Genomic DNA, 19,583 nt, shown 5'->3' on the forward strand with positions numbered 1-19,583 from the left:
AGCGGACGAAGTATTTTGGTTGAGAAAACGTTTACAGTATGTACAGACTGTGTGTCGTGAGTAGTGCCTGATGGTAAGTTCCATGTTGTTTTGAAACAATGTCCAACCAGCCTTGCATGAAACAAGTAAAGACGTCCATCCTCAAAGATGGTGAAGGCCAAAGAATGGCAAGTAAGTAGTTCGTGTTTATAGACCTAAGTAGTCTGTATCAGCCCAGGCCCTGTAGCGGTATGTCGAGACTTGTGGTGAGGTTCGACAACGGATCTTTTGATTTGAGATCAGACATTTGTCCACATGACCAAAGAGGTTAAGGCCATCAGGAGGCTGACAAGATAAGACTCCACCCCTGCTGCAGCCTACATACTCGCCTGTCTACACCGACTACAGAACATATACGTGCCGAGCCTTTTAATATAAATGCTTATTTTGAATAAATCAAATGTGAACGTACCCAGGCCCTTGTTTGACACTAATGTAGCATCTAGTAATCTCTTGAATCCCCAGATTGGATTTGAACTGAAACCCAAAAGTGAAAAAAAGATCAATGTGTTTGCATTTGGTAGCTTTCAGTAGGCTTGCAGTGAATTCGTAGACCAGTGGAAATCCGGTGGATTCGTAGATGGAATGAGCGGTGGATTCGTAGACGTTAGTAAAAAAAACCATGATGAGTGGCATGCAAATAATGTAATAATCTCTGAATTTTCTGAAATACATAATAGGTAAGTATGATGAACATTCAGCTATGGAAACAAGCCCAGAAGTAGCAGTGGAGAAGAAGGATATAGAGTGGGTTGGTCACCGACAGATAATTAACAACACACTTGAATATACACACAGTACTTCACAATCAAAACAACTCACTGTTTCCTATTTAACATTCACAACCACAGAATTGATCAACATTCAGCTATACAGCCACAAGCCCAGAAGTAGCAGTGGAGAAGGTGGATGGGTCAACGCCAAAGTAATGAACAAAACGCAATCAAAACAACTCACTAGTTCCTAATTAACATTCACCACAACAAAGTGCTTCACCTTTGTTATGCCACTGAACACAAATTCAGATTTTTTACAGGCTAATCAGTGGCGGATCCAGAGGGGAGGAGATTTGCAACCCCCCTTTTTCTAAAGACTGGATCCGCCCATGCTAACATTCGTTCCTTCTTCAATCACACTTTTTATGTCTTCAGCTGTTCCATAGCATTGTATCACTGTAAACAAAACAGAAAAATCTTCAGAACACATAAGTCAAGTGGTTTAAAATTAATATGCTTGCAGAATAATATTATTCAATTATTTATACAAGTCTACGAAATCACCGTCTACGAAACAGAGTGGGTTACGAAATCACCGAGGCTACAAACTGGTTCAGTCTACAAAAACACCATCTCCCTTTCAGTATAGGTCCATCTCCTATTCTCACGGGTTTCCAGTTCTCGCAGTAAACATGTTTTCTGCCGAAATCGCTGATTGGCAATACTTAGCGGTTGTTTACATCACTGACCTGTATCTAGGAAGTAGCCCAAGTGTGCGAATGATCAAAAGTTTGCTGTGTAATGAATATTGTTGAGTTATGACAAATCATACCATTGAGGGCACTAACAGCCATTTGTGTGGCTATGCTGTTTGGTGGTTCTATTGCTGGGTGGGGGCTGGGGGTGTGGACCAGTTTTTTAAGGCATTTGCTTGTTATGCCAAAGGCCCTGAAACGCTTGAAAACGGTATAAGAATCTATACCGCTACCCTGCAATAAAGAAGTTGATCATCCATAAAAAATTCTTGTCATCTTTGGCCCAGGTTCAATTCCACACATAGGTATTATGTGTGAATCCCGTTTCTGGTGTTCCCCTACTGTGATATTGCTGGAGTATTGCTAAATGCAGCCTACAACCCCTTATTCAATCACTTACTCTATGTGTGGACTGCTTACCAACCTCTTACCCTTGCAGTCACAGGGGCACACAGTCTCCCTATTGTCCTGAAACGGGTGAAAATGAAGAGTGTGCTCTCTCTTTCTCAAGAGCTTGTACCCTTACTTTCTCAAAAAACTTTATCTGACTGTGATTATAACAGAAGTATTGTTTTGCTACTACAAGAAATTCAAGATGTTTTGCGTTGAATACACCCCAAATCAACCCAAGGCTATTACTGGTGTTAGTGACCATGTTATCAAGAAATATTGATAAAGTGCTGTGGAACCGTATTTACACTCTCTGAAAACACTGAAAAGTAGACACATTTTAGCACAATCTTTGAACCATTTTTATAGAGTTATGTCCCTTTAATTAATGTTGTTTTCTTTTCAATAAAACTATGAAACAATGAAAAGGACCTTAAAAATAGCCAATTATCAAGAAAAGTATATGCGATTGTAATCTGATGGACCACTGATAATCACTACTACCAAGGCAATTCAGATAAATACACGTTAACAAATACTGACTGTATCAAGGCTGGAACCCTGCAGGCCAAATTATGATGCTAGTAGTTTAATGAAAAACAAACAAACATCTGTACTAATAAAGATAAGGGTGAGTGAGTGAGTTTAGTTTTATGCCGCTTTTTAGCAATATTCCAGCAATATCACGGCGGGAGACACCAGAAAATGGGCTTCACACATTGTACCCATGTGGGGAATCGAAATTAAAAATAAGGAAAAATGGGACAGACTGCAGATGGCGGGTGAATCAAGGATTCAAGTACAGTAATCTGCTCACACTGAGGCTGTAGTTCCCCTGTCTGGTTTAGATGGTTTGTTTAACACTGCACTTAGTAATACTTTAGCAGTATGACACAGTCTGGTAAATAATCAAAATCTGAACCAAAGAATCCAGTCATCAACAAACATAGTTTTATGCAACTGGAACACAAAGACATTTAAAGCAAGTCAGTGAGCCTGACCACCTGATCATGTTAGTCACCTCTCCCGAATCCTGCTAGTTGCCTCTTATGACAAGCATATGGTTAACTGAAGATCAGTGCTAACCTGTATCGTCGCGGGTTCAAAAGCAGTGTGATCAGTGCCAGTATCAGTCATTGTACCCAGTTATACTAACTACAGTGTTAGTGTACAGCAATATGATGCTGCTGAAATCAGCCATTGTAGAATTCTTTGTGTGAATAACCGCTCATTCATATGACTTTGCTTATTTTGTATGGGTTGTTTCCAGGACATCATAATGCTAAAGATAAATTCGAACTGTAACTGTAATAAAAGTAGTGCTTATTTACAGGCCGAAGTCTTCTCTCTTCTCTTTTGTAACAGATTCATCGTTTTGCCGTGCAGAGTTGCATCCCTTGGGAACACTTGCAAACCTGTGGCCTTGGGTTTGAATCCCAGTTCACTCTAAACATGTCTCTGTGTGTGTTAACATATAACATAGGTGCGTTTGAATAAAGTGGTATCTAGTGGTGTTCAAATGATCAGAAATAATAAAAAATAAAGCAGGATTAAAAATAATTATTGATTGTAAGAAACAAATTAATATTAATCAGAATTTTTATCCCCCAGCATGTAAAGCGGGGGATATAGTCGACGCCTTGTCTGTCCGTCCATCCATCCGTAATCATTTTGTTTCCGGAGCACAACTCAGAAACCGTTTAATATTTTTTTACCAAACTTGATAGATGCAATGATCTCAACCTATAGTTGTGCCTTTTGCTGTTTACAGAGTTTTGGCATTTCTGTTTTCTTTGTTTTTCCATGGAACATTTTGGTGTTAGTCTTATGGTGGGGTGGGCTTCGTTTCCGGAGCAGAACTCAAAAACCGTTCAATATTTTTCTGCAAAATTTGGTAGATATGTGTGGCAGACCCCAAAGTGGTGCCTTTTGGTATTTACAGGTTTTTGTGGTTTATTATTTTCTCGTTTTCCATGAAAACGTTTCGGACTTAGTCTCAAAATGGAGTAATTGACTTCGTTTCCGGAGCAGAACTCAAAAACCGTTCAATATTTTTCGTCAAAACTTGGTAGATATGTGTGGCAGACCCCAAAGTGGTGCCTTTTGATATTTCCAGGTTTTTGTGATTTATTATTTTCTCAGTTTCCATGGAAACGTTTCGGACTTAATCTGAAAATGAAGGGATGTGCTTCATTTCCAGAGCATAACTCAAAAACCGTTCAACATTTTTCTGCAAAACTTGGTAGATATACCAGTCAGAAGCTGCAATGGTGCCTTTTGGTATTTCCAGGTTTTTGTGATATCTTAGTTTCTCGGTTTCCATGGAAATGATTTGGACTTTGTCTCAAAAGTGAGAGGTGTGTTTCGTTTCCAGAGCAGAACTGGAAAACTTTTTAATATCTGTCAGTGTAACGTGGCAGATATGTGTGGCAGACCCCAAAGTGGTGCCTTTTGGTATTTACAGGCTTTTGTGATTTATTATTTTCTCAGTTTCCATGGAAACATTTCGGACTTTGTCCCAAAATGAAGGGATGTGCTTCGTTTCCGGAGCAGAACTCAAAAACTTCTTAATATCTGTCAGTGTTACTTAGTAGATATTAGTGCTTTTATGATTTATTATTATTATTAGTAGTAGTAGTAGTATTTACAGATTAGAATGAAAATGCAGCAGAGAGGGTTTGGGTGATCCTCGCACAGTCAGGCTGGTCAAGCTCATCATCAGCTCAGGGCCCTCGCCCCCTCTACACGCAGCCCAGACAGCGAATGGGACTTCTCCCAGGAAACACTGCCTAGTCGAACCCACCAAGAACTTTCCGGAGAATATGGAGGCTCCCCAACACTGCAGCCTTCTGCATTACCCAGATTGTCAGAAGGGCTGTGCTCCCGGTGGAGAACCCGGGCACTCTCCTGATCTGCGCCAAGAGATCAGGAGGTACCAAACCAATGGCACCGAGAACAATGGGGAGCCTGACGACAGTGTACTTGGGATGCAAGCGAGACATTTCAAAGGCGAGGTCCGCATATTTATCATGCTTTTCCTGAATCTTGCCAATCACATTGCTGTCAAAAGGGACAGAAAATTCAATGATATAAATAATTTCATTGGTTTTATCAAAAAGGACAAGATCAGGTTTGTTGGCTGGAATTCGTCTCAGGCTGTATATTGGCCTATTCCAGAGAAGTTTGAAAGCATCATTTTCCAGGACGCCCTGGACATGTTCAGGGTCATACCATGGATGGACCTCGGAGTCAAAACCACAGGCATGGCGAAGACGATAATAAAAGCAGCGAGCCATGCCATCATGTCTTTTAAGGTATGCTGTTTGTGCCAAGGAAGGGCATCCACTGACAAGGTGTTGGACAGTCTCTGTAAATTGATTGCAAGGACGACATTTCATATTGATGTTTTCTTTAAGAATCACATTCTGGCGATTGCGAGTGGGAAGTGACTGGTTCTGAGCAGCAAAAAGGAAGCCCTCAGTTTCACTTTTGAGACCAGCCGACTTCATCCAGACGAAGGAGTCGGTTGGATTGCTGTTCTGTTCCACACACTGCATGTACACACGATGCAATGGCTTCTCAGACAGCTTCTCCACAAAGGACCGACTCTGGGCAGACTTGGTGAAAGACTTCACCTGGTTTACACCCATCACTGTACCGTCCAGCAGTACATCGCCATCAACAAAATCAACTTCAAATTTCAAATTGTGTCCAACAACCTTGGCACGCTTAAAGTAGCTGTGGAATTCCTTGCTTTCATCATGAATCTTGACGTGCATCACCAGAGAATCATCTGACAAATAAATATGTGCAAAAGTACACAATAAGATTCTGTCATGAAGAGCTTCCGCATTAATCAAACCCCGACCTCCAGAATTGATTGGAATATATAAACGATTAAGAGAGGAACGAGGGTGGTGTGCTCTGTTATCAGACATGATCCTTCTGGTCAGGCGGTCAAGATTCTGGATGTCTTGTTTTGTCCAATCAACTACTCCAAAGGAATAGGAGAGGACTGGCACAGCAAAGGTATTGGTGGCTTTGACTTTGTTTCGAGCATTTAGCTCTGAACTCCAGATTTTCTTTAAGCGAGATTTATACTCGGCCCGAAGTTTATCTTGAATCTGGGCATTCTGGAGCTTGTCTCGAATTTGCATTCCAAGATAGGTGTAGGTCTGATCTTCCACAAGATGCTCAATAACTCCTCCCCCTTGTAACTTGACCGATCCATCATTAGTTACCTTGCCACGTTTCAGATGAAGAGTATTACATTTGTCGAGTCCAAATGTCATGCCAATATCATTAGAGAAGGACTCGACAAGGAGAACCTGTTCTTTCAAATTGGTCTCTCCTTTGGCAAGGAGCTCGATGTCATCCATATAGAGGAGATGAGTAAGAGGTGTTGGGGATCTGTGCTGAGGAGGTCCGGGATGGTAACCTTCCTTCCTATTGAGCAGGAAACTCAAAGGATTCAGAGACAGACAAAAAAGCAAAGGACTGAAGGAGTCCCCCTGGAAAATTCCCCTTCTGATTGGAATAGATTCCGAAGTCTGCACCTCTCCTTGCGAGTACATCTCAAGTTGAGTCAACCAGCAGCTCATTAAAGACTTGAGTAAATCAAGTAGTCGCTCAGGGAGGTCAATACACTGAAGAGACTTCAGAATCCATTCGTGAGGGACAGAGTCATATGCCTTTTTGTAGTCTATCCAGCACATGGAGAGGTTGCGGTGGTATGTTTTAGCCTCTTCCAAAATCATTTTCTGTACAAGAAGTTGATCCTTGCACCCCCAACATCCCTTTCTCGCCCCCTTCTGCTCTCTGTAAATTATCTCATTGGACGAGCAGTAAGATGACACGAGGTTTGTTAAACACCCTGTGAATAATTTATATTGAGTATTCAAACACGTGATAGGGCGGAAGTTTTTGGGATCAGTCAAGTCTCCTTTTTTGGGAAGGAGTATTGTGCGACCTTTGCAGAACCATGGAGGAACATCACCTGTGTCCACAAGAGAATTGAAACAGTGAAGTAATGGTGTTTGGACACAAGGGAACAGTTTCCAGTACCGGTTTCGATTGCCATCAGGCCCTGGAGCTGTATTAGATTTGGACTCTTTAATGACACTTTTCAGGCAATCTGGTGAGATGTAACAGACAAACGACCTAGTTACTTTCTCATGCATTGCATGGTCATAATCACTAACCCATGGTGCCTCCAGGTTACAGTCGCCGGGTACAGACCACAACTGTTTCCAGAACCTTTCATTGGCAGCCATGGGAGGCCGTTTATCATGCCCACCATCACCACCTGTTTTAAGTTGCCTATAGAATTGCTTTTCATTATTTTTGAAAAGTTTATTTTGTTTGATAAATTTGTTTTTCTTTTCCCATTTTTTCTTTCTTTCAGTCCAAACTTTTATTTTTGCCTTAAGGGAATCGACAATTTGGAGCAGTACCTTTTCTTTTGTTGTTTTGTACTGTAATTTTAATTTTCTCCAAATTGCCTTTTGTCGTTTAGACATGGGATTCCCTAATGATCTTAATTTCAGGCACAGCTCTATCCAGGAAATATGTTTTCTAGTTTCTGTTAGTTTAACTTGAAACCGGTTTTTCTTTCGTTTATTGTTCTTAGTATTGGGAGATTGTTCTTTGGAAACTGTGTGAAGTTCCTCCAAAGTTCGAGCGGCAGCATAGACACAACAATTTACTTCATGTAACGAACAGTCCGCAGGAAGTTTTAAAGAGATAATTTCATTAAGTAAATCAATTTCATTTTTGGGAAAAGACACGTTTAGTTGTTTAATTGGCCTCCGTTTCTCTAAAGGTAAATTACAAATTTCCTCATAAATAGATGTAAACAAAATATAAACAGGATTTTCGGTAAGCTCTGCAACTGAAGAAGAGGAAGAGTGAGGGTCCAAAATTTCGGGGCCAATTGGCTCTTTCTCGGAAGAGTTTCCACCAGGAAGAGGAAAGAGGTTGACACGGACGTCATGAACATGTTGCTGACTTCGTTTCTGGAGCACTACTCGAAAACCATTTCATATCTTTCAAAAGACCTTGTCAGATATACGAGACGGATCTTGAAATGGTGACTTTTTCTGATTGCAGATATATGGCATTTATGTTTTTCATGAATTCCATGGAAACAATTCAGACTTGGTCTCAAAACACAATAAGTAATTGTTGGATGATTTGTCCTTTCAAATATGTGGGGGCCGGGGGGATATGTCATCTTCTGATGACTCTTGTTTTATTTTAGTAAGACACCTGAAGTAAACTAACCTTTAAATTTAATGAATACTCTCGAATGTAACCTGGCAATGAATACATCTATTGTAAACGTAATGAATACTGATAATACTGATAAACACATTCCCTCAGGTTCTGAATCTCTGGTTTAGTCTTGGGCACCTTTTCAATATACGTTTGTTTCTTACAGTCAAACTTATATATTCAGAGACTAAGCATTAGTCTATTGAGACACCTGTGGTGGTGTTTCGTATTTGACATAATAACAGGATCATGTTTCTTCTTATGACAGTTTAAGAATAGTTTATGTCAACATTTTTGTGTACTCTATATTATATTTAATATGAATGTGCAACTATGTCACCATCACAAAAGAACATTTCATGACGTCAGTGATGATTCTACTTTTCTCATTCTGTGAGGACCAAATTAAGTTCTCTATTGCAGTGAATACTCCCTGTTGTAAGCACCTGTATACGAGACCAAACACTCACATGGCAGTCTGAATTTACTTATGTGTGTTATATATTACCCATATTACACATTACAGGTTTATGTTTTAAGGTTGTGACTAGCTGTGACTGACAACAGACCCTAGAATATCTGGGTTAGAACTGACCTTCAGCAACCCATCCTTATTGTATGAGGTGCCTAAAGCTATCAGGTGGTTAGGTTCGCTTACTTGGGTGACACATATCATTGTGTCCCAGATCGATGCTCATGCTATTGATCACTTGATTGTCAGACGCAGACTTTATTACGTACAGACTGCCACCATATCGCTGGAATATTGCTGGGTGCAGCATAAAACTAATCTCATTCACTCACTCTGAAAGTAAATTGAACTTAAATCCCTTATTATGGCAAATATGGTAATATTATATGATTGCATTTAACTGTATGACTGTGGTGGCCTACGCAACATAGCATGAGACAGTGTTTATGCAGGGCACTTTTCCTGCAATCGTGAGTATTTATATATGTAATGAGCTCGTCAAGTAGACTAATTCTTCAACTGGGTCTATGACACTTGTAATAGATCAATCATAGCCCTGACCTGGGGAATAACTGCAAGTCACAAACTGTCATATATTGGCTCACTGTTTGTGCTTGTTGTGGCCATTGTAGCCTAGCTATAACCAGTTGCTTCACTTTCTGATATGAATTTAATTTGACCCTAAAATGGTTTAAACAGTCTTTTTGAACAAATTTATATTCTAGAAGGGCAGTAGGCATGTAAAAATTCAACTACTTCAGTTTGTATTTATGAATTTAGTGTTCATAAGTGGTTAAATATTATTTTCTATAAATAAATGTATGTTTTGTGGGTATAGAAAGCATGTAAGGATTTAATGACTTTCCAGTTTGTATTTATGATTAAAGGTAAACTTGCTTAAATACATCCTTGTCAGAACATTACTGGTTATTTACAACGATAAAGTCTTATATTTTTTATGTAAATATTGGTTGGTTGGTTGTGTAACATGGCACACAGCAATATTCCATCTATATTGCAGTGGTCTGTAAATAATTGAGTCTGGATCAGACAGCCCAGTGGTCAATGGCATGAGCATCGATCAACGCAATTGGAACACAATAACACGTATCAACCATGTCAACGAATCTGACCACCAGATCTCATTAGTTGCCTCATACGACAAGCATGGGTTACTAAAGATCAATTTTACATGGGATCTTCACGAGTCTGCTAAATAATCAATATACTGTGACAAATGACCCCATAAAGAAGTGTAAAAACAATACAATGTGTTCCAAGTGGGGTTTATCCCCGTTTATCATAAGTCATGTGCTGTTTTATCAGCAAAAATCCATACATATCAATTTTCAAATGATTATGAATGTATATTTTAACACTGAAACAGCAGGCTGATGTCTCATTTGGTTCTGAATGCACCACATGACTGAGTATAAGAACTCATTGATGCACATTTTAACTCACTCCAGGTGATATGAAAAGCTGACATTAACTCCCATCAAAAGCTAGAGACAATGATACAATGCAAAAGTGTGAGTGTTATATTCTACATACATGTTTCAGTTACATGTTCTGATAACACATGTTTAATGACGCTGTAAATTTAGAAATGTTATCTGCAGTTATTTTCAGCTGCCTGTTTCTACATGCTCTACAACATCTGTTAAAAGCTGAAGTGTTGTCAAGCCTGTGCATAAAGTCATGTGGTTCTATGACAACCCATTACATGTTTGCATGGCTTTTGGAAAATTTCATGAATGATTTCTGCCTAATTATTGTGATTTCGTTTAGTTAAACATATTGCAACAAATATTAAATTTTTCAACTCAGTGAGAAATGTTTTTGAGTGTCATTTGACAATGGTACAAAAATCTGTATCAAAACGTAGCATTCATGAAATAAAGAAGTTATTATCTATAAATTGTCTTCAATATAATGAGTAAGAGACTTATTCAAATATTATGATCAGTGGAGAAATGTGATCTGAAATCCAGACAAACAACTTCCCAGTAAAAAATCTTTGCCCTACTTCTTTTATTTGTACATACTTCTCAGCTTAAATTCCATACCACTGATTACAGCACTGACAGATATGTCATCAGATGGTGGACGTGCATCTAATGTCACCAACAGCAACCAGACAATTATCCCATGCATGATAAACACCGCTCATTGCCAGAAGCGCTTAAATTTTGGCATAAGAGTCTATTATCACCTGTAATTATCGTCCAGGTAACCAAGGTGCACTTATGAATGACGTGATATTGATTGGTGTATGACAGGGGTGATGTGTTGCTCCAAGTCGCTGTGTGTAAGGCTTCTTCGTGCCCTTCAGTATCAGCATTATCTATGACTGATCTAGTCTCACACCAACTGTTCTTTTGTATTTCCTTCCTGTCAACATTAAGACGACCAGTGTCAGCAATAAGACGTTATCAGATCAAGCTGATAGATGGATCTTGAGGACAAGCTTGTTAAGTCGTTTGAAAGTAGGTTCACATGGTGCATCATTTATTGTGTCTGTTTGTGTATTTTCATTTCTGTGCCCAAACTGTTTCAGTGCACCAGCTGAAGAATATTTTTTATCCTGTTTAGCATTTCGAAGTCTTGATTTGTGAACTGGTACCTGTAATGTCTTTCTTCACCAGAAGAAAGTTATTTTATTTTATTTTGTTTGTCATATGATCACTCCAGTGAGGTGAAGAAGAAGAAGAGCTGCCAGGAATGTTGAAGGTAGCTGTATAGGATTGGTTGGTCAAGCAATGACTTAGTTGAATAGTTTTGTCATTGCATGTTTTTAAATTGTCATAATATTGGTTGTGGTAAAACATACATTAGTGCAATCTCTTATTGTAAAGTGTAATTTAGATGTTTGATAGGCATTTATAAGTTGGTAGGGTAATACAAGTACAGTTGATATAGATGTGCCACTTCTTTATTGTTTACACACAGCATTGCTTGGCTAATACTAATTTACCTGATCAAGGCGCAGGTATAAGCCCAGAAACATTGGGTGTACACAATGAATTAGCTGCACATACATATCAAGTGTCTTGTATAAGTGCAGCCTAATATTTACGTCTACATGCATAATATGCATGTGAAAGATTTTTGTGTCTTGACGAGCCCTATTCTATGCTCAATAACTGGAACTGTTCAACTAGGTCTACATGTCAACATGTTCCTAATATATATTTAATCAAGCTCTTTCCATCATGTCACCGATAAAACTGTGTAGTTAGTTTTGAGATGGTTCGTTTGTTGCTGTGAATTGGAAAATCATGTCAGTCGCACTTGACCAGATTAACCCTGTCAGCAAGCTGACATGGTGACAAGGTAAGGGTGTCCTCTGTTGGACGATACCAGTTTCTGCTGAAGGGTGACTTTGTGTGATTGAGTGAGACACACTGAACATGCAGTGCCTGGGTTTTGGTATCACAAGCCAAGACTGAAATTTACAGCTAAGTCCCATATTACTTGTGGGATCATGAATAACAGAATTGGACATGCAATAGCTTGGTGTATTTCCCTTCAGAGATCAGGAATATGAATAAATAACCGAGTAGCAATATGGCCTTCATTCTACCATCAGATCAACAGGTTGAAATAATTTTATCAGGTTGCAATATTCTCATGAATTCAATGCATTCTGAAAGTGCATAAGACTACTTTTAGCGTGATCAAGAATCCTGTTAGTGTGATCAGGACTATTGCTAGCATGATCAAGAATCCTGTTAGTGTGATCAAGAATGCTGTTAGCGTGATCAAGAATCCTGTTAGTGTGATCAAGAATACTGTTAGTGATCAAGAATCCTGTTAGTGTGATCAAGGTTGCTGTTAGCGTGATCAAGAATCCTGTTAGTGTGATCAGGACTACTGTTAGCATGATCAAGAATACCGTTACCCAGCCATGAGATCGTTAAGCGATGCTGGTGTAGTGGTCATGAAATTTCCATGTCCTGTACAGGGATTCTAACCACACACCTACTTCTGAGGTCAGACACCTTGACCAAAGGGGGTAAACATGTCACAAGTTGACAAGGTAAGGATTTCTTCTATGGGTTGATTCCACACCCAGTTACACTGGCCAAGGCAGCATGTCAAGACTTACTTTAATCTTGTGCTTGTTCACAAGTAATGTTATGTTCTTCTAAACTTATCCTTTTCATTTCAGATGTGAGTGTATCCCCCAGAATGGTGGACAGTCACCTGCCAAGGAGCCATTTTGAGTCCCTGCTGTGCAAGATGAACCAGGACCGCCAAGAGGGACGGTTCTGTGACGTTCAGCTTACAGTCAGCAGCCGACATATACCCGTCCATCGCAGCGTCCTGGCCGCCTGCAGCCCTTACTTCAGCGGAATGTTCTCTGGGAACTTCCTGGAATCTGACAAGGGGATGACAACAGTGGACTTGAGTGATGCTGTCGATGAAATGACCCACCTTGACACAGTCATCAGTTCCTTGTATTCCGGTCAGTTGCGTCTAGACCGCAGTAACATTGCTCCAGTAACACAACTGGTGTCCTTTCTCATGATCGATTCCCTCAAGGAACTGTGTGTGCAGTTCCTCATGAATGACATCCAGCTTCAGACATGCATCAACTATTTTGTTCTGGCAGACATGTATGACATTGAAGAAGTTGAAAATTATGCTTTTTCAATTCTTGAATCACGATTTCATGACTACTTCATTTACCAAGAAGAGGTTTTGCAGGTGTCCCCCCACCATCTATGCATCTTATTTCAACGGAGTATTCAGAGGTATTGTGATTCAAGTCAGATCCTGGAGCTCTTATTCTCATGGGCAGCTTACAAAGATGTCAGCCGACGTCTCTCCACAGCCAAGGAACTCTTCCACAGCATGTGCGTTGGTCTGGATGAGCAAGGGCTAAAGGAGATGGACTCCTGGCTAGAAACTCATAAGGATGAGTCGGAGACAGTAGCCAGAGACTTCAGTGAAATTGTCAAAAGTGTTATGACAGACCAAGAGATGCAGGATGACCCTGTCAAGTCTCCTGATGACACTGGTGAATACTCGTTACATAATGGTGCCCAGAGTCTTGATCAAGACTGTAGTCAGTTTTCAGGCTCAAATAGTCTGCTAGTTCCAGAAGATTCCAGCACCCCGGCATCAATTCCTTTGACACCAACAACTGTTGTCCCCATTGACCTTCAGCCCACAAGAAGAGTAGCAGAATCACCCAATCAGGTGTCTGATGGCTTCTCAGATTGTGTGGTCATCATGGCACCAAGTCGGGAAGTTGTACAGAGTATTCTTGAGGTAGACTTTGATCAGAAGAAGATTCTGAGTTCAACATGTCTGGATGTCAGTTTCTACAAATCAGAACAAAAGATCTGGCTCAGTCTTGGAACAGTCACCTTCCCAGGTATGTTTGGTAGTTGTACTTATGTCATGCGTGTCATGAAAATGTTCCTGAGGGACAGTGAATAGCCCCATGGTTAAAGCGTCATCTTGGCATACCAAAAGCACAGATTTGATTCCCCATTTTGGCACTCACTCACTCACTCACTCACTCACTCACTCAGTGGTTCGGAGGAATATCCCATGATTTCTAAACTTTCGAAAGAAATTCGAAAGCCAACTGGAAGTCCCTGATTGAGTCAATGTTCTGTTTATTCTTAATGAAGATAAATTAATCTTTAAATAATATATAATAGACCATATTATTTTCCATTCCACATAGATTTTCCAGTCAAGCAAAACCCTGAATGAAACGAAGCTAGACTTTTTTCAGATTCAGATTCAAAATCTCCCATCTCACTGGGGCTGCTATTCAAATTTCACGGAGTTCTTTGTTTCGAAAATAATAATCATAATGAGCATGAATCAGTTGTTAAATGTGGCACTTACTGACACACGCCTAGATTAGCCTAACACGACAAAATGAATCATACCCTCTCCCATAGTTTTTAAGGGTAATTTTAAGATATGCATAGGTACAAATTGTTGACCCTCTAGATCATGTGTACAAAACTGATGTTCCCCCTCTTCCTTCACCCCCACCCCACCCCCCGGAAAAAATGGGTAACCCCCCTTAAAATCACCATTACATGCCCCACCCCTAAACCATAAAGTGTGATTGGCCCCTAAATCAGGATAAGACATGGGTGAAAATGAACATTATTTACAATACAAAGGATATATGTTTTAACAAATTTGCATTTCTTTTTCAATCTGTTTACATCAGGAATCCTAGATGAGAAGAGCAACTGGAGGACATGTTGTTCTCATGACAAGTTATATTTCCTGAGCCCAATCCGCGGAAGGGGCTACCAGTTTGATCTATCCAGTCGATTGTGGCAGACCCTTGACTGCAGACCCGTCCTGGAAGGTCTAGAGGGGGATGTCCGCAGCGTCATTCCATTGGCTGTTAACAATTCTCTCTATGTCCTGGCATCCAATCGACTGTTGTCGGACACACGGGATCGTTATCAGACTCAGCAGCGATACTACCGTCTCACCGACCACCTAACATGGGAACCAGTGGCGGAGGTGTCACACGACCATTACAGCACTCCACTCTCACTTATATCCGTCTCAGGATCAAAGATATACGTTGTCAAAGCAGACATTGCTGTGAATGTTGCGAAGAACTTACTGATAATCAAAGAAGGTCACACCTTTGACACCAGCACAAATGCAATCGAAAAATTCTCAGCTGTCACCTATGTGCCTTCTCCCGTGCGGGTGATGGTAAGAGATGGGACGATCTACATCATCGACGGTGATGGTTGGATGCGTGGGTACAACAAGGAGAAGAGCCAATGGGAGTTCCCCATCCAGGTCGATCTCTCCGATATCCGATGGTGCCGGGCGTCCAGCATCGAGGGCCACTTTCCATGTCTTTCCCATGTGTCTGCGGGGGCGGGAGGATGTGTCTGGGAGATGTCCAGTTTTCAAAATCATGCGACAGCACTTTTAGAAGTTGGAGTTGGAAACGGGGGAGGTCTACACACAAGGATTCACATCCCGCCTCCTTATAAATACTTTGCTCTTGCCACCGCTGGGAAAGTGTCCAACTCAGTTCTCAAATGTCTCAGTCGAAGTCACTTTGTGCATGATTAGAATCCGTGTTTACTGCTCAGTCCTCTGCTTGGTCTTATATTGATATTGCATAAGATTGGCAATGTGCAATATTTGTATCCATGGTGCTGGATGGTAAATATGCCTGTATGGAGTCTGGGGCTGGCTGTCAATAAAGATCATATTGATCGATAATCATTAGAATATTGATAATCATCAATAAATCTTAGAGAGGTAACTTTGAGAAAAAATGCCAAAAATGTCAGAAAGAAATTACTATTTTTCACGTCACTTGTGAGTGGCGGTATGTTTTTGCATGAATTATTAACAAAACAGCATCCTGCCCATAATTTAGATGCAGACCACAAATAAATTCCTAAATTTGTAGATTGTGAGAAAATTACAAACTTTTTAGGCACAAAAGTTCATGTATGTGTAATTTTCAGTCACAAAAGTTCATGTATGATAGTATCGAAAACACAACTTTCATATTAGTAGTCATTAATAATTTTTTCCATTTATGATATTTCCAATTTTTTATTGATTTAGCCAGCCCTATTTGACTCATCCTCCTTGTATGCTTGCAATAGATCTTTATGGCAACCGAGAAAGGTTGTTTTGAGTATCTGATCAGATAGTGTAATTCTTGAAATAAGTGTGCCCCAATTTAGTGAATAGAGGTCTAAGGTTTACATGAAAGTCGGAAAATGACTACTGTAAATTTGTAGATGAAATGCATGACACATGATCAGAGCTAGGTGGAATCAAACTGTTTACTTTACGCAAAGGTTTTAGTTCTCACTTTTTGAAACTTGACTTGTGACTTTCCATGAAATCGTTGAGAATTAAATACAAACTACACCTCACTTGGCAATTGAAACTAATTTTAGTTTAAAGTACTATGTCTAGTTCTAATTGGTATTTTTTACCTTCCTTGTTTGACAAAAATTCTTTACTGGCATTGTACTGGACAGTGTATTGAGCATCAACATTGCATCTGATGAGGCATCACATAATAAATGCAAGCCATTAATTGTAACATTTTTCTGTTCAGTTTCATGAAGTGTATGTGGGATTTTGTAGACTGACACTTTTCACAGTGAAACCTCTCAAACTGCTGTACACTTCTTTCAGAGGTATTGTAGAAGTTGTAAAGATCGAAGAAAAGCAAGTACTATGGATAGTCAACTTCTTTATTGCAATGAGGGCGAAATTTGGTTTTCTTGATGACAGTGTTAGTACCTATGCCAAAACATCATACTACAGCAAAGAAGTTGACTGTCCACAGAACTTGGTTTTCCTGCCATCCACTTGTGTGTTTGGCAACGGGGACCATCTGTCTAAAATAGTTTCCGAATTGTTTCTAGCCAGAGTACCAGCTATACCTGAAAGTTACTAACACACAAAATAATTTATTAGCCCAAAATTTGAATGTAGAAACTAAGCAAAGGCTTACAAAAACAGACAAGAATGAGATATTGTCATCTTGACACAGCTTTCAGCATTAAGCAGCTAATGTGATGAACATTCTGATCAGTCAATAATCTTGCATTTTTAAAAATTATATTAAACTTAACAAGTTGGAGAGAGTGATATATTTTCAAAGTGATCCCATGAAAATTCACTAGCCAGTCTGACCAGCAACTGTGGAGATTTACTGGCCCAAATGGATTTTTAGTAGCCATGGGCAGTAGGCCAGTGACTGTTTTGTACACTATAACACATCATCATTGGCACTGCTCTTTTCATAAATATGCCACCTTACTGTACTATGAATAGTTTTAAACATCCCCGCCCTATGATACTGTGAATAGTTTTCAGTATCCCCACCCACCTGACTCTACAATGTCCTATTTTCTTCAATTTGTCATCAAATATTTAGATACGTTTTCCAAAACTATATTTGTTTCTTTGAAACATGACCATTCTTTATATGGCCATACTGCTTATATAGCCTACGATACTGTGAATAGTTTTCAGTATTCCCACCCACCTGACTCTACAATGTCCTATTTTCTTCAATTTGTCATAAAATATTTAGATGCGTTTTCCAAAACTATATTTGTTTCTTTCAAACGTGACCATTCTTTATTTGGCCATACTGCTAGAAGTCATCTGTTAATTCTGAAACTACATTGGTCGAATGGACTGAATAATCTAGTTGAAAGATAACCTGTCTTTGAAATGGCAGCTTTACCAGTGACCAGTTGTATGTTTTGTACAGTTGTATGTTTTGTACACCAGTGTATCAGAAAGAAGAAATGATCTGGAAAAAATATGCATTTTTTGGTAGTGCAAGAATCTTCGGATCAAGACTGCTTTTGAAGTTTACACTTCAGTTCATCCCAGTACTGAAGATTTATTGCTAATGCAGCACCTTTTCCAATATTGGTGAAACTGTCTTTAGTGATGAAGAAATTTTTTCCAAAACTGTTCACTTACAAGCCTTGTTATACTGTATACACTATGTTGTTTTATGGCCCTTCTACTTGTTTGTGCGTCTAGGTGTGTAGTCTTTGTATATTGGACATAAATAGCTGGGGATATTTGTAAATTTTGAAATTACGAATAATGATGTATAAATTCATAGATATGGTGATCAGATATTAGTCATAAAAATACCAATATCGCTAACTTATTCTGTCCAGTATATAATACCTTTTTTGTATTGAAGTGATTTTGTTAAATGGTCAGCAGTCTTAGGTAGTTTTTATACACACTGTTGTCATAGTTTGACAATGAGGCCTTTTTCATATGCACAGTTTTACTAACTACTGTTATATGTATATAGGTTTTAGACTGGTCTTAAATGAAGATCAATCAAGGAATGCAAAGGGATTGCAAGAATTCTTGAGTGAATGAGTTTAGTGAATTACTCATGTTCATTCATAACTGTACAGAATCTGTAATTCTGAGTTTCATGGCCATTTGGCCCAGATCATTTTAATAACCAAAAGTCAGAATCAAATGGAAGCCACAAGGTAGGAGGGACAGTCGATTGGAGATGTGAGATAGAGGATGCAAGATCTGCATAGTTTGAGCAATACTGCAGTTTGGACTAGTACTAGAATTTGGTCTTTACTATGAAAGTGTAATCCCAAACATATGTTACATTTGACTGCTTTCTAAATGGCATTGTGTGATCACTTCAGTGACATGACTTAGAGCCAGAAAGGGACCTTTGAAAATTTCCTTCTAGACCACAACACCAGTGAGTGGTCTATAATTAGTGGTCCTCTATACTTATATGGTTCAAAATAACATTGTTATTAGCAATATAAAATTCACTGGCCACCAGGACCACTGCAAATATATTATATAATGGTCCTGATGAAATTTTACTAGCCACAGACTACAGGACCAGCATGAATTTCGCACACTGAGAACATTTCTAAATATTTGAAATATTTATTTGAAATATGTAAGATGTAAATGGTTAATCTAATGTTTCAACATGAGCAAATCTTGATCCATGGTGATTTATATTGCATACAGACATAAAAACATTACATGTATGAGATTAATATTTCATAAGGAGTCACACACTGGCTTATATTTCTGCTACTGTAACTGTTAACTGCACCTGACAAAGCAGTATGTGTGGTATGCTCCCAAGGAAGCTGAGAATGAATGTTGATTGTTCATTGTTAACGACTAGGGTAAATATGTTAGTGCTTTTCAGTCGTGTGTGTTGAGGCTTGTGCAATACAAATACAAACATTATTGTATATATTATGCCAAGATTAGATATATGTGTGTATTTGAGCATGTTAAGAATCCAAAGATTTGAAAGTTGTCCACCATTTTAAACATCTAATACATACATGCATTTCAAAATTATCTGCAAACTGAATTTTGATGTTACATTTGTTGAAAAAGGGCCACATCGTCCTT

The 19,583-nt window shown here is 39.2% G+C and overlaps 1 protein-coding gene across 2 annotated transcripts; it reads left to right on the plus strand.

Moving 5' to 3' along the window:
• On the plus strand, nucleotides 1-15,838 carry LOC137258271 (uncharacterized). Of its 2 annotated transcripts, none has more exons than XM_067795882.1 (3): nucleotides 1-73; nucleotides 12,820-14,031; nucleotides 14,854-15,838. In XM_067795882.1, the coding sequence occupies exons 2-3, from the start codon at nucleotides 12,840-12,842 to the stop codon at nucleotides 15,729-15,731; spliced, it is 2,070 nt and encodes a 689-aa protein (XP_067651983.1). In that variant the 5' UTR covers nucleotides 1-73; nucleotides 12,820-12,839; the 3' UTR covers nucleotides 15,732-15,838. The 2 variants fall into 2 exon arrangements, with proteins under 2 accessions (XP_067651983.1, XP_067651984.1); XM_067795883.1 differs by lacking the exon at nucleotides 1-73 and adding an exon at nucleotides 11,104-11,134.
• The last annotated feature ends 3,745 nt before the right edge of the window (nucleotides 15,839-19,583 follow it).

The sequence above is a fragment of the Haliotis asinina genome, chromosome 12, assembly GCF_037392515.1.
Source record: "Haliotis asinina isolate JCU_RB_2024 chromosome 12, JCU_Hal_asi_v2, whole genome shotgun sequence".
Lineage (NCBI taxonomy): Eukaryota > Metazoa > Mollusca > Gastropoda > Lepetellida > Haliotidae > Haliotis > Haliotis asinina.